Genomic DNA, 13,799 nt, shown 5'->3' on the forward strand with positions numbered 1-13,799 from the left:
TAAGTACTACTCAGCCATAAAGAATGAAAAACTAGAGACATTTATAGCTAAAAGGATGCACACTGAGGTCATACTCTTAAGTGAAATAAATAGGACACATATGTGTAAATACCAAATAGTTTCTTTGGTGTCAGAAACAGAAAGTGTAAATGAGGATCAAAATGTAAAATAGATAACATGAAATAGGAAGAAAAGATACAGGGCAGGGGGAAAGAAGGGAAAGAAAAACATATATGAGAAAAGAAGGAAAAAATGGAAACAAAGTTCTTGTAAATAGGGAGGGGTGGAGGGGTAAAAGGAATAGCAGGGAAATGGGGGAAAAATAAGAACCAAGATACATCATGCACAGGTACAAATTCCAATGGAGAATATGATCGTAACATAAACCTAAAATGTACCAATAAACATAAGGAATAAAAAAACACAAATTTTTTAATCCAAACATGATAAAGTCAGTAACTGCTATAGATATCAATGAGTTAAACTCCTTAATTAAAAAGCAGAGGTGAATATGATGGATTTGAAAACAATTTTTTTAAACAAAACAGATGATTCTTGATGTTTTGATATCTTGTCAACAAAAATTATCCACTTAGACTAATTTTTAAATTCTTTTGGAAGTAACATGGGGTTTTTGTACACTTTAAAACTCTGAATTCAGAATTTATTCTAAAAAGACATTTGGTTATTAGTATCTTTTTGTTTTCTATTTCTGGTATCAGGAAACACTTTAAATTTACAAATTAAATTCTTCCAAAAACTAAAAAAAAAAAAAGTCTCATCCTTATTCTAATAAAATACACTGCCTTTTCCCTCCTGTACTGCAACTGTTCTTTTCTGGTGTAGTCACAGACTCTAGAACAGACATAAGGAATTAATGCTTGCACAATAAACTCACAAACACGTGGCCTTTAAAAGTCCCATTTAATTTATGTCCTCCCAGACACATTCCCACTCATAAATGTTTCCAATATGGAAGAAAATTAAATTAACTCAAAAATAATTCCTTCATTTTTTATGAATTACAACTCAAGAGGAAAAAGGCAAGAGATGCAGCAACATCTTTTTTCACAAGTGCAAGTTTTTATAAATTTACAGCAAGCAACTATCCTCAAGACACATTTCACAAGTGGGATGAAAGCTAACCTGGCCTCCCCTCGCTGGCAGACAGCGACCCCTGCTGGAAGAGCAGGAGCCACAGACAAGGTGTGAGCCTCTGGTGATGATGGGGCTCCAGGAGCACACACCTCCTGCCCCCAGGACCAACAGTCCTCTGCTGTGTGCTTTTCTCGGGTTTAGAAATGTTACTCGGAAAGCCAAGCAGCAGCCACCTGGGGAGCATTTTTTTAAAAGCATGGAAATTATAGTTTTGTTTATACAATGAAAATATCCTTTAAGAATACAGTGAGCCAGAGTTTATTGTTTGGTAACACAGCCAGTAAATCAAAAGACTGCCTTACTGGTGTTGTTCATTAATGCTTTATTTAAATACAAATCCTCATCTAGTATAGCTTCATATTTTACATGGAATTTTTTCTTAAAAAGAGTAATAAATCTTTTCTCTAATAATCCAGTAATGACAAATTCTATGTTTTATTCAGAAAGATGGCTGTTACTCCTACTACTTTTATAAAATTCACTTATTTTTAAGGATAAATGCAATGCAGTTTTATAAACCTGTGATCTAACATTTCACATCTATTATCATTCAGGGCTTAAACTCCAACAAGAACCCATAGCACTACAGGGCCTCCCAGTTGGCAGTGGAGGGTACACATTAACATTCCTTGCATTGAAGTGCAACATTCTGTTGACAAAAACATTCTTTTGATCAAAGGAGAGAAAGCAAATAGCTGGCAGCATGATTTTTGACACAAAAGGTGGAAACTAGAATGTGTCCCCTAATACCTCAAAACACAAGGAAAAGTTCTCTGAGGCCATATAATTTTGTATGTGAGAACACAGGGGAATGTGCAGTGGAGATGGAAGGATGAGACATTCTGTGGGCATAAATTATAATTACAGCTTGAGTTGCTAATTTTAAACCAAATGGAAGCTTCTCTTAAATGCCAAATGTCCAACATTTAATGGCTGGCTTACAAAAATGTGTAAGCCTCTGATTCAAAATAAATGTCTCCCAGAGTTACTCCACTGAGAATGAGAATTCATCTGCTAAAGAATGAGACAGGTACCCAGCCACATGGCCCACTTTTGCCACAGGTAATAAAGAAAAAAAACACACACAAAAAAAAAAATCCAGGAGCTCTGGCCTCCATCTCAGCGTTTTCCCATCGCCCTTGACTGACCACCATTTATCACTGGAAACACTCACACTAAGCTGGTGAGCAACACTGGGCACAGTGCTGTGGGCTCAAGACCCATAAAAAAAAGAGAAAGACTGAAGGCAATGTCAGAAAAGAGACACTAAAATCCAAATAAATCTGCGAAAAACCTTCAGTGAAAACAAAAGATGTCAGGGAATAACTAAAAACAAACATCTATTTAAAAAAAAAAAAAAAGCCTCAACTTTTCCCAGTAATCCACAAGCTACCAAGACATTACCAAATGGTGATGCTGTTTAAATAACAGTTTGCCAGCCTGCTTTGTAGAGGCAGCGTGGCCTGTTATAAGTGTTTAAAAAATTTTGCTTCATAGTGAAAGCTCAGACACTTTTCTTGGTGGTAACTATGTTTGTCTTACAGAAAACTTCAGTTAAATGGCCAAAACCCCAACTGTGTCCTATAAACCTATAAATATTGTCCATGCACTCTTCTCCAGTCTGATTTAGTCTTAATTTAGAATCAAGTCTCTCAACTATACCTTTTGGTTTGTTTAAAGATTTACTTCATTTCCAACACATCTGAGACAAGTAAGATTTAACATGAGGCTATGAGCATAAATGTGTCGGTATATGTGTCTGTCACTAAAGTGTGCCGAGTCCCGGAGTCCTTGAAGAGTGGCATGTGGACCCCACTGCTGCCTGACTACACTGTCCTGTTGGTACTGAAGTCTGGCTATCAACTCTAGAGAAATCTTTGGCTTTTTTTTTTTTTTTGAGATAAAATCTTGCTACATTGTTCATGCTTGGTACTGAACTTTTGGACTCAATCTTCCTGCCTCAGTTTCCCCAGTAACTGGGACTATAGATGCATGGTGCTTCACTAAACAGAGAAGACATAATGTTCCAAATTTTTATACAGTTCAAGACCAGTCTCTAAAAAGGCATGAAGCTTCTGAATGTGGTGGCTATTTTTCTTTAATCCCTATGTTATACAGGGGGTACATATTACCTGCTACTATGATTAAATGGCAAGTTTCACATGAGTTTAGGGAAACCTAGGGAATGAAGGAGCTTCCTGGGTTTTGGGTCTACATGGAGCTAGGCACAGGTGTGAGGCCTCTGAGAAGCCACCATCCACACTGCCTAGGGAGTAGAGGTGAGGGCTGTGCCCACCTCCACAAGATCTTGAATTTCTGAAGATGCCAGTGATAAATGGCATCCACTGTGGTTTCCCCTGATGTCCTGCAGTGGGTTGATATTAGACTTATGTTAGATTAAAAATACAGGAAATGATATCAAGACTCCTTGGTACCACAAAATCACTTAATAACAAGTTCTGTGCTTAATAACCCTACACTAAACAACAGCATGTTGACACTCATTTAGTTTCACTTAATAGGTCCAGTAAATGGAGAAATTGCTGTCCAGGAGGCCTCAGGAATAACAGAGGACACTGCGTGGTGGTGAGGTTCAGAAGGAGCTGCTACCATGAGAAGATCCCTAAGAGAGAATCAGTCCTGTGTGACTGGGACGGCACCCTTGGGTATCAGCCCAGCTTCCCGTCTCTTCCATCCACCAATGGATGTGTGCTTCAAAACTCAAAACCACAGCCCCTAAAAACATGTATTCTCAGGCTGGGATTTAGCTCAGTGGTGCTGCGGCCTGCCTCGCAAATGCAAGGTCCCGAGTTTGATCCCTGGTACCAAAAAAAAAAAAAAAGTATTCTCCTTCTTAATTTTTTAGATGTTTCATCTACTCCTGATATTTGTCCAAAAATTCATATTTTCCCCCAGAAAATAAAATTAACAGCAAAAGTAAACACTTTATAAGTCACGCTGCTATCTTTACAACTTTATGGAACTGCTAAGGGAAATTTTAAAACAGAAAACATTAAAATTGGAACAAGTCAACGTCTTATCTTTTATAACAGTCTAGAGTGAAGACATTTTCATAACACAAAAAATGTTAGAGTAGAAATTAATTCCAGGGAAAACAATGCTCCCTAAAAAGTAAGCAAGATTTCCAAATTAGTCTTTATACATATACCTATAAAATGGATGTCACAAGAGAAAAATAATGTCAGACTTTCCACTGTAACTGTTAAATCTCCACCTGGTTGATAAGGGAAGATGGTGAAATTGTTCATAAAAACTTTCATCCATCCAGAATGGGTCAACTCTGCAGTATTATCTGATGTTATTATTACTGAATAGAATTACTCACTTAAATTGTGCTTTTTTCCCCATAGTTATCTAAATTCCCACATAATAAAGTAATAGCAACTGCAAAAAAAAAAAAAACTCGAAAATGAAAATTCCAAGGTCACAGATTAAAAGCCCTATTATCTTTTGTCTTTGTGTTTCTAGAATATTTGAGAAAATAAAATAATATGGGATAAAGTCAGATATACATGGTCCTTAAGAAGCATGGCTCTAAATGACTTTAGCTGATACCCTCCAAAAGATTCTTTATCAAAGAAATATATTACATACATACTGTGAACTACTGAGAATGAAGATACTAAATAATTATATGTAAGAAAGAATGGTTTTCAAGTGTCAAAACATGCAGAAATCAGAATCAACTACCATAGCAGAAAGACTCACTGTGTCAGAGAATCAATGAGCAGGAAAAAGTAAAGCCACAAGCGCTTCCCCCATTGGTCCCCACCCATCTGTCCACCTTCACAGCTCTGCCCGTATAGGTCCCTCAGTCTAAAAAGCATGCCCTTCCTCTCCCATCACCCTCTTCAAGACCCTTTTAACAATGTAGTGAAGGAGAAACAATCTCTCTTAGTCCTCCCCCTGTACCAGCAGGGCCATGCCAGATGTACCCCTATGTGTGTGGGTTCAGCTCAGGGCATCACAGCCATGGACCAAGTGCTCTGGGAGGACAGAAGTCTGCACATGCGGAAAACCTATCCAAGTGCTAAAGCAATAAGTGACTCAGTCTGAAGGAGAATACACTTTGCTTTTCTGAAGTTACTGAAAAGTAGGAAAGATCTTTGTCAATATGGGGAGATCATTATTGAGGATAAGAAACAGAATAGTCAGAAAATCTGAATCATCTTCTAGTCTGATACAATCGATGGCCAGTAAACAGCAAATAACAAACAAATGTCATTACTGGCTTAATAACACTTACATCAGCTCTGACTATATAACAAACACCATTTATGGAGAAAAGTATAAACAGTGCATTCACTATGCCTACCATTCAATTTTAGAGATGGAATTTAATGTAAACAAGTTTATCAAATTCTTTAATAATAATGAACTATTTCCTATAAATTATAGTATTGTTTTCATAGTTGCCCATTCAGTAACACTCAATGTTCACAATGAACTATATGCTAGGTAGAATCCTAGGGCAGTAAGCAAAACCAAATATAATTTATTTTCTACCTGTTAGAAACAGATAATGAACAAGTACACATATCTGGTAGCAGTACGTGCAAGGAAGAAAAATAAAATTATGAGATAAGAGGCAAAAGTAATGACAACAGTAAGACAGTAGGATGTATAAGAGGCATAAGTAACACGGACAGTAAGACAGTAGGGTGTTTTTGTCTCCATATCTGGGGGGTTCGGGAGAACCAAAGGAGAAGGGGACCTGTGTAGAGCTGGGCAGGCATGGTGTACTTAGTTGTCCCGCCTGGCGGAAGAGGTGCAAAGGCCCTGAGACAGAAGCCTGCTGGCTGTGTTCAGAGAAGGGCCAGAAGGCTGAGTGGCTATTGCTGAGGGAGCAAGGGAGGAAGGACTGGAGAGGAGACTCAGAGAGACCGCGGAGCAGAAAGGGGAGCGGGAGCTCTAAGGGTGTGACAGACCAGCCCTCTCTCTGCAGGAGAAGCTGTGGAAGGAGCAGGCCAAGCACTGCTTTTAGAAGACCACTCTGGCTGCTGTGTAGAAAACAGTCTAGGAGAGGCAGGGCTGCATCACAGGAGCTGCTGGAAGCAATTTAGCAGAGACCACAGGAGCGTTCACCTGACAGGGTGGCAAAGGGGTTAATAGCAGGAGGAGTGTGAAGAGTGATGGAGGAAGAGCTGAGTTTTTACTGGCACATTAAGGGCAAAAAGAGAAAGAAAGGAGCATCGACAACATCAAGGTTCTGGGTCAAGCAACTGGAAGCCTGAGAGAAGATGGCAAGGGAAATGTGCTTGAGGTGAAGGTAATTCCGGAGTTTGGGTAGTATCAAAGGTGAATGCATACAGACATCCAAACACACAGTGAGGAGGCAGGCGATTGGGGTGTCATCCACACCAAATGGTATTCAAGGTCACAGAGTGGAGATGACTAAAGCAGTGGGGGTGAACCTACGACACGTGTGCTGCAGTGGGCTGTATCACTGAAAGGTTCTAAAAGGTTCGCCATCCCTGAGCTAGGGAAGAGCAAAGACAGGAAAGAGGAGACCCATGGCGGCATACCAAGGCTGGGGAGATGGAGGAGCTGGCCAAGGGGACAGAAAGAAAACAGCATACAACAGGCTTGTGTTAGGCTGAAGGACAGCCACCCTGCGGGCACAGCGCACACCCGCCAGGCTCCTGGTTCCTCACTGCAGGTTCTGGCTGCCCACACTCCCAAAGACAGGCCAGGCAAAACAGCTAAGCAGAAGTCCATGTCTCCAAACTATCATCAATATAATGGAGTAAAGGTCCTTCTGAAAGGATAATTGACTTGATTTTAGTAATCAAGAAATCAAAAATAAAGATGACAAACTATCATCCATCAAAGTGACCAAAATTAAGATTCTGACAGTATTATGTTAGGGAGGTGGACAAATGGCAGAAAACAATGTAAAACTGTAAAAAAAAAATCAATGTCCTAGGCATCTGCAAAGCAGTACTATTTACACAAGTTATAATAAAGTTATAACCATGCTCCCATGGTTCACGGGTGTATACAGGGATCTTAAATGAAGTGGAGGGAAACCCTCAGTGCCTTTGCGGGAAAGAAGTGGCCAGAATAGGGATGAGCAGAGCTGCCCCTGCACATAATGCCTTATGGAATTTGCTTTTAAAAACATGATGAATTCATAAGGACATGAAGCAAATATGAGAAGATTCTTAGAATCATTAATTCTGGTACGAACACATGAGTGCATATAATACAATTCTTTGTAATTTTTGTATTTTAAAAACTCAAATACTTTTTAAAGTACAAAAAGAGAATAAAAGGAAAATCAGACTTTGTCTGAAGCATCTGTTTACTATAATTATACCTATACTGCAAGCCTATAACAAAGCAAAGAGAGGGATACATTTTGTTGGCATAGCAATGAAGAATTTTAAGTTTCCTCAGATTCTCATTATATTTACCACTTGATAAAAACTAGGAAGCAACTTTGAGCAAGCACACTTCTCACAAATACCCTAATTTATAAAATTACACTAAAAAGAAAGGTGAAACGATCTTGTTTATCAGAATACCTAACCCCTGGCTATCAACTTTGACATATATAGTGGTATTTGGTTCATGAGCTTAATTCTTTCCACAATTCTGCAATTCAGTTGCAACCAGAATCATAGAAAAATTTCTGTGATTCTGGTCACAAACAGGGTACCACTGCAATCTAAGAGCAGCTTCTAACACTTTGGTAATGAGATGAAAAACACAGAAAAGAAAGGATAGCTATGTAAATCAACCAGGCAGCCAATTTAAACAATGCATGGAAACTACACTTACTTCTCCTATGCAAACTTAAGACTATAAGTCCTACCTACCCATAACAGTTGAGAGGAATCTACACACAGGTTCCTTAGTTTTTAAAAAATTCACCTTAAAGATGAGTAAAACATAACAGTATTTTTTAGAATATAATAATTTTGTAATTTTTAAAATAATTTTAACTACAGTGTTTTACTGGTAGCTTTTAAGTGGGTAATAAATACACTTACTAAAATTCTTTCAATACTTTTCCTAGCTTGTTACATTTCAATTGCTCTTACTACTAAGGAAATGAATCACTTCTCCTCAATATTTAGACACAAATTCAGGCTGATTCATTTAGTTTTATTATTTGTCAGGACTGAAAGAGGTGATATTTTAACTTGTATGTTCCACGATGTCCTCATCATTTTCTCTTTACACATTTTGATTATACAAGACAATACAAATTAAGAAAAATGAAGCAGGCAGGTAAATATTAAATATAGGACATTTTAAAAACGGAACAGAATATCTTAAAATTCTCTTTTTGTTAAATCTGTAAGTTATTTTTTTTAAACAAAAAGATAATTCTATTCTCTGATTACTCAGATGACACGATCAGGTTTATTTTCCCACCAAAATGGACAGAGACGTGTTTACACTTGTTGAGCTAATACTTAAAACAGCAACAACAACAAAACCAGGTAACCTTTTCAAAACAAGAGATGTTTCTGACAAGCAAACAAACGTTTTTTTCCACAAACAGCAAAGGAGCCTCACAATGCACAGGGCTTCATAGAGCTGCTGGTGAGGCAGAGGCCTCTGCATGGTGCGTTCAGCCCCAGCTGCTCTGCACAGCCTTGTGGGGAGGTAAGGAAACGCACAGGCAAACAGGAAAGGCGGCAGCGCAGGGCTAGACGACTGGAGAGGAAACTCAGACAGGAGCAACTGCTTCCCACAAATGTGTGGAAGGGAAAATGACAGAAGGCTCCATGCTGGGCAAAGAAGCAGGTAGGTGGCAGAGAGAGAAGAATGGCAATTAGAGGTCATGTGGTTCACGTGTACTTGGCAGCAGGCAACTGGGAACCAATGAAAACCTATGATCAGTGCAGCAATGTAATCAAACGCACAATTCAGGAAGATTAACATCAGTGCAACATCAGTGTAGATGGATGGAGATGAAGGACAAAAGCTGAAGGTGGGAAACTGACTAGAAGGCTATGGATGCAAAACTAATAGTACATTGTAAATAGCATTTACAAAAAATATGGAGTAAAGCCTTACCCGATTCTTCTGCATCTTGCTCGTCTATTAAAGCTACCGAGACACCTAAATCCACACATTTCTTGCTATGTGCCTTGGACTTCATGTGTTTTGTCAAGTTTCCTTAAAGGAAAAAAAAAATGTTTACTCAGCTTACATAATAACATTTCCTACTGCATCTGTCAACAGTAGCAAACGCCATTCCTATGTCAAGGAAAAGCACAGACTGTTGTTCAACAATTATAATAACTAAATTTGGATATCAGAAGATATTAGACTCTATACACTGCAACAATTTTGTTACTTACTAGTAAAAGTGTTTTCTTCAAATCTGCCTCTTCTACTTTGTGTCTACTTTTGTGTCAGGGTTTCTATTCCCTCTTCTTATTTATTTCTGGGAACATGCTACACATAAAGTCCTTTTCAGATAAGACTGAAGCCATAATTCCTGGAGTGGGGATTCTCTTATCTGCTCAGTCTCTCTCATAGTAGTTTGTTTCCTTGCATGCTTTTAGTTTTCAATGTAAGTTAACTTCAGCAAGATCATTTTCCACAGAGTCCTAAGAAAATGGGATGTAGAAACAATTTTTACAGCAGTTTCTCAATTGCTTTTCTGCTTGGTACCTTAATGGTTCCAGTTGTTTGAGATCATTTTATTGTTGTCTGTCTGTTTGGATGGCACAGGTTAAGGGTCCTGCTTTTAAGCAGAAACCTCATTTCCTCACAGGGTCCACAGTCAAGGAATAGGAGAACTAGGTTAAATCCAGGCTCCTCAGGCTCCTTCTTAGGACAGGCACTAAAATGCCAGGTCCACGTGTATAAATTTGGCTTTGATTTCCCCATGGATTTTTAGATTTTTTTTTTAAAGTACCTGTTTATAACACTGATTTTGAGCATCTTCTTTATTTCTGGTACCTGGAAATTTGTATTTCAAATTTTTGAGCTGGTGGGGAAAGGGTGTAAATATGTTTTGTTTCATTGTGATAAATTATTTTGGATCATTTTAAAATACGATAAGCAGTATTTTTATGCACACACGTGACGGACAAGAGAAAAGAACTTCACCTCATGTGTTGGTTGGATAGCTACTAAAAGGATGTCTGGAAGTGCTTCTCCAGGAGCTGAGGGATCCGCCTCTGCAATTCTAACCAGGGTCACTGGGAACCAGAGTCCACTTGCCCCAAATGGTCCCATATGCAAGGAGATGGGTCACATTCTTCTGAGGGCACCAAACATCTTATGTAGAAAAAAACACTGCCAACAAGGGCAAATCAGCTATATTGAGGGGCGAGGGCAAATTAGTACTTGAAAACAGCCTTTAGAAGAATAAAAAGTATTTGAATCATTAGTCCATATTTTGGGCTTACAGTAGCAGAAGCCCACAAAATTTGCTTAGTGAGTTTCAATTTCTTGACAAAAGTACCGAATCTGTGAAACTGGCCCCACTTGTATGAGCTGATTCTGGCACTAGCTAATAGGTTCTCATCAACCTAGGGCGGAGCACTACACTTAAATCATGAAGCAAATACAGCACAACATCAGTACCTATTAAAACATGGGTGTTGGTATGCATTACACAAATCTTTACTCTTCTGTAAGAGCTTCAGAGTTTTTATATCAATAAAGATATAAAAATGGTTTAGTCATTTTCACTTTTAAGTTAAAATGCTTTCAGTACAATAACAGTATTATAAATCAAATTAAAAGGTTCACTAATAGTTCCCTTTCAAAATACTTTCCGTTCCCTAACTAGGCCAAATACAGGTTATCTGCTTTGTAAGAAGTTAATGTGTAAGTATAACTAGGCAAATTTGGGAATATATCTTTACCACATTTCCCCCACTTTTTTCTTCCAGTAACAGGGATCAAACTCAGGACCTTATGCTTGCCCGGCAGGTGCAGTACCACTGAGCTAAATCCCTGGCTGGGAATATGATTTTTTTTGGGGTTTTTTTTGGTACTGGGGGTCGAACCTGGGTCTTTGCGCTTGCAAGGCAGGCGGCAGAACCACTGAGCTAAATCCCTGGCCCTTGGGAATATGTTTTTAATAGGCATATTTGGTCGTTTTGAGTTATTATTATTAATCAACTTCTTAAATAATTTTAAATAAATTTGCGTTTAAGTATGAAAAAAATCTCCTAATGATAACCTTACATTTAATGACTGATTTAACAGATGCATTTAATTAATTTAATTAATTTTTGATGCATTTAATAAACATGCACCTAAATTCTTCAGTCAACATGAGAGGTCATTTTTGGATTCCACAGCTTTCTGTGACAGAAAAGGGACAACATCCTGCAAAGATGCAAGCCCACTGGGAATTTTGTGCTGAGTGACCTTTAAAGCAGCATCATTAAATTAATAAATCAATTAAAGGGGCCGGGGATTTAGCTCAGTGGTTCAGTGGCCTGCCTTGCAAGCGCAAGGACCCAAGTTCAATCCCCGGTACCAAAAAAAATAAAAAATAAAAAATAAATCAATTGAAATTATTTTGAAAATTCACACAGGAAATAAAGAGGGCAAATGGATGACTTACAAATTTGTAAGCATTATCACCACAAGCATCAAATTCTAGCACTGTAGACCATTCTTTTGCGGTACTTTGCTCACCATATTTACACAGTGTACCACGACACAGTTATTTCAGAATCTTTTGCTAATCATCAGACACATTTAGTGAGAAGTAAGTAAATGAGAGTTGAGCAAACTCTATAACCTAATTCAAAATAAAAACAGGTCTCCTGTTATTTAACTATGCTTAAAAACTGTCATGGGATCTACTTCACATAGACAGATTTCCAAAAGATTAGACTTTTGAAAGGAATCTGACCTAAGAAAATGAGAGCTGTCTTGCTAAGAATGGGGAAATAATGAATTTCCAAATTTTTTTATCAGTTCTCTAAGCTAGGATAGTCTTGTCAAATAAATATTTCTCATGTAATTCCACATGACTTAACTGACAAAACAGAATACTATGTGAGGTCAGATATGCAGCACATAGGGCGTGGAAGGTGTCAACAGATAATGCTCACTTTTCAGGGGTTGGCAAGCTCTGCCCACCATTTAATAACATTTATCTAAAATCTGGCACAATGTTGTTTTATTTCACTAAAATTAATACTTGGGGACTCAAACTATTTCTCCTTACCAAGAAATTCTCTGTAGTTCTATCTGGTTTGCCACTGCTAGATTGTTCTTCCTTTCTTGCCCTTATTTTATGAATAAAATCCCTGAAAAATCCTAAATCTTTTGCTTTATTCTATGGAAAACTAGTCATTTTCTCATACCTTTATCTCCTTGTAATTGGTACCATTATTCTAACACTTGGTAAATCTTGTATTAGTAATGTCATTTGGCCTTTTGACCTTTTTTTTTTTTGTACCAGAGATCAAACTCGGAACCTTGCGCTTGCAAGGCAGGCAGCAGAACCACTGAGCAAAATCCCCAGCCCTATTTGGCCTTCTGAATGTGTTTCTGGTCTCACACTGGAAATTCATAGATACTTCTTCGAGCACAAGATCAAAATCAGTGATAAAATGGCTTAAAAGATCAAGGCACTTGAACTCCTATCAAGACACCGGAAATCAGTCTCAAACACACCCTCTGCCTTCAGGAGGGTCTACATCACTTTCAAAGAACTACCCACTGAGCATTCCCCCATCCCTCTGAGGTCTCAGAGCTTCAGAACTATTCAAAGCTATCTGAAAAGAGCATTTTGGTTTTCTATCACTGTTTCAAGAGAGCTACTTAAAGCTGTTTAGTTGTTACATGTTATAGCTTTCTTTAAATGTCAACAAATACTTGCCAAAAAAATATAGCACGGTTTTGGTAAAGAGTCGATCAATCTTTAAAACAGAAACTATGAATGTAACTAATATAACAGAAAAAAGCCAATGTTGACTCAAAAGGGATAAAAATAGTTTCTATAAAAAGCATTTTTTACAGATATTGTTCTTTTAGACATATTTTCACAATTATAATTTTGAGAGTCTTACTTTTTAAAGGGTACTACATAAAATTAAAGACTCAAGTAACAAACGTTTGTATAATGATTCATATACAAGAAGCCTAATGAAGTAAACAAACATTTGACATTAACATATGCATTATGTGTAATAAGAAACTTATACAGGACAAAATTAATTTATAATAATGGCCTATCAGTTAAATAAAAACATATAACGGGAAAGGATGCTAAGTATAATTGTAATGACTAGTTCTAAGATCTTTTTATAAACAATAAATAGAAATGTTAAAAAAATCTGAAAAAAAGTCAAAAGTATTTGGGGTTAAAAATGCCTCAGAAAAAAATATCTATATATGCTTAAAATTAGATGATAAAGCATGGGTAGGATGATTATAAAAGTTTACTGCTGCCGGGGATTTAGCTCAGTGGTTCCACCACCTACTTTGCAAGCAAGGACCTGAGTTCAATCCCCTGTACCAGAACAACAACAACAAAAAAAACGTTTACTGTCACTATTATTTTAAATCACTAATATTTGAGGACCGAAATGAATTTACTTGTGATCATAAAAAACTTCTTTTTCTTCTTCAGCTCAAAGAATTTTGAAATGTATTAGTTATCATGCTATCTAATTTATCTA

At 37.5% G+C, this 13,799-nt stretch overlaps 1 protein-coding gene across 2 annotated transcripts in view; it reads right to left on the reverse strand.

The window, feature by feature from the left end:
• The window catches only part of Hivep1 (HIVEP zinc finger 1), a 129,613-nt gene that overhangs the window by 14,649 nt on the left and 101,165 nt on the right, over positions 1 to 13,799 (reverse strand). For both annotated transcript variants that reach the window (XM_010622868.3, XM_010622867.3), the window contains exon 7: positions 9,211 to 9,312. In XM_010622868.3, the coding sequence (XP_010621170.1) occupies positions 9,211 to 9,312 (102 nt within the window). The remainder of the gene's footprint in view (positions 1 to 9,210; positions 9,313 to 13,799) is intronic.

Source organism: Fukomys damarensis, unplaced genomic scaffold (assembly GCF_012274545.1).
Source record: "Fukomys damarensis isolate Sample0158 unplaced genomic scaffold, DMR_v1.0_HiC HiC_scaffold_10, whole genome shotgun sequence".
NCBI classification, from domain to species: domain Eukaryota; kingdom Metazoa; phylum Chordata; class Mammalia; order Rodentia; family Bathyergidae; genus Fukomys; species Fukomys damarensis.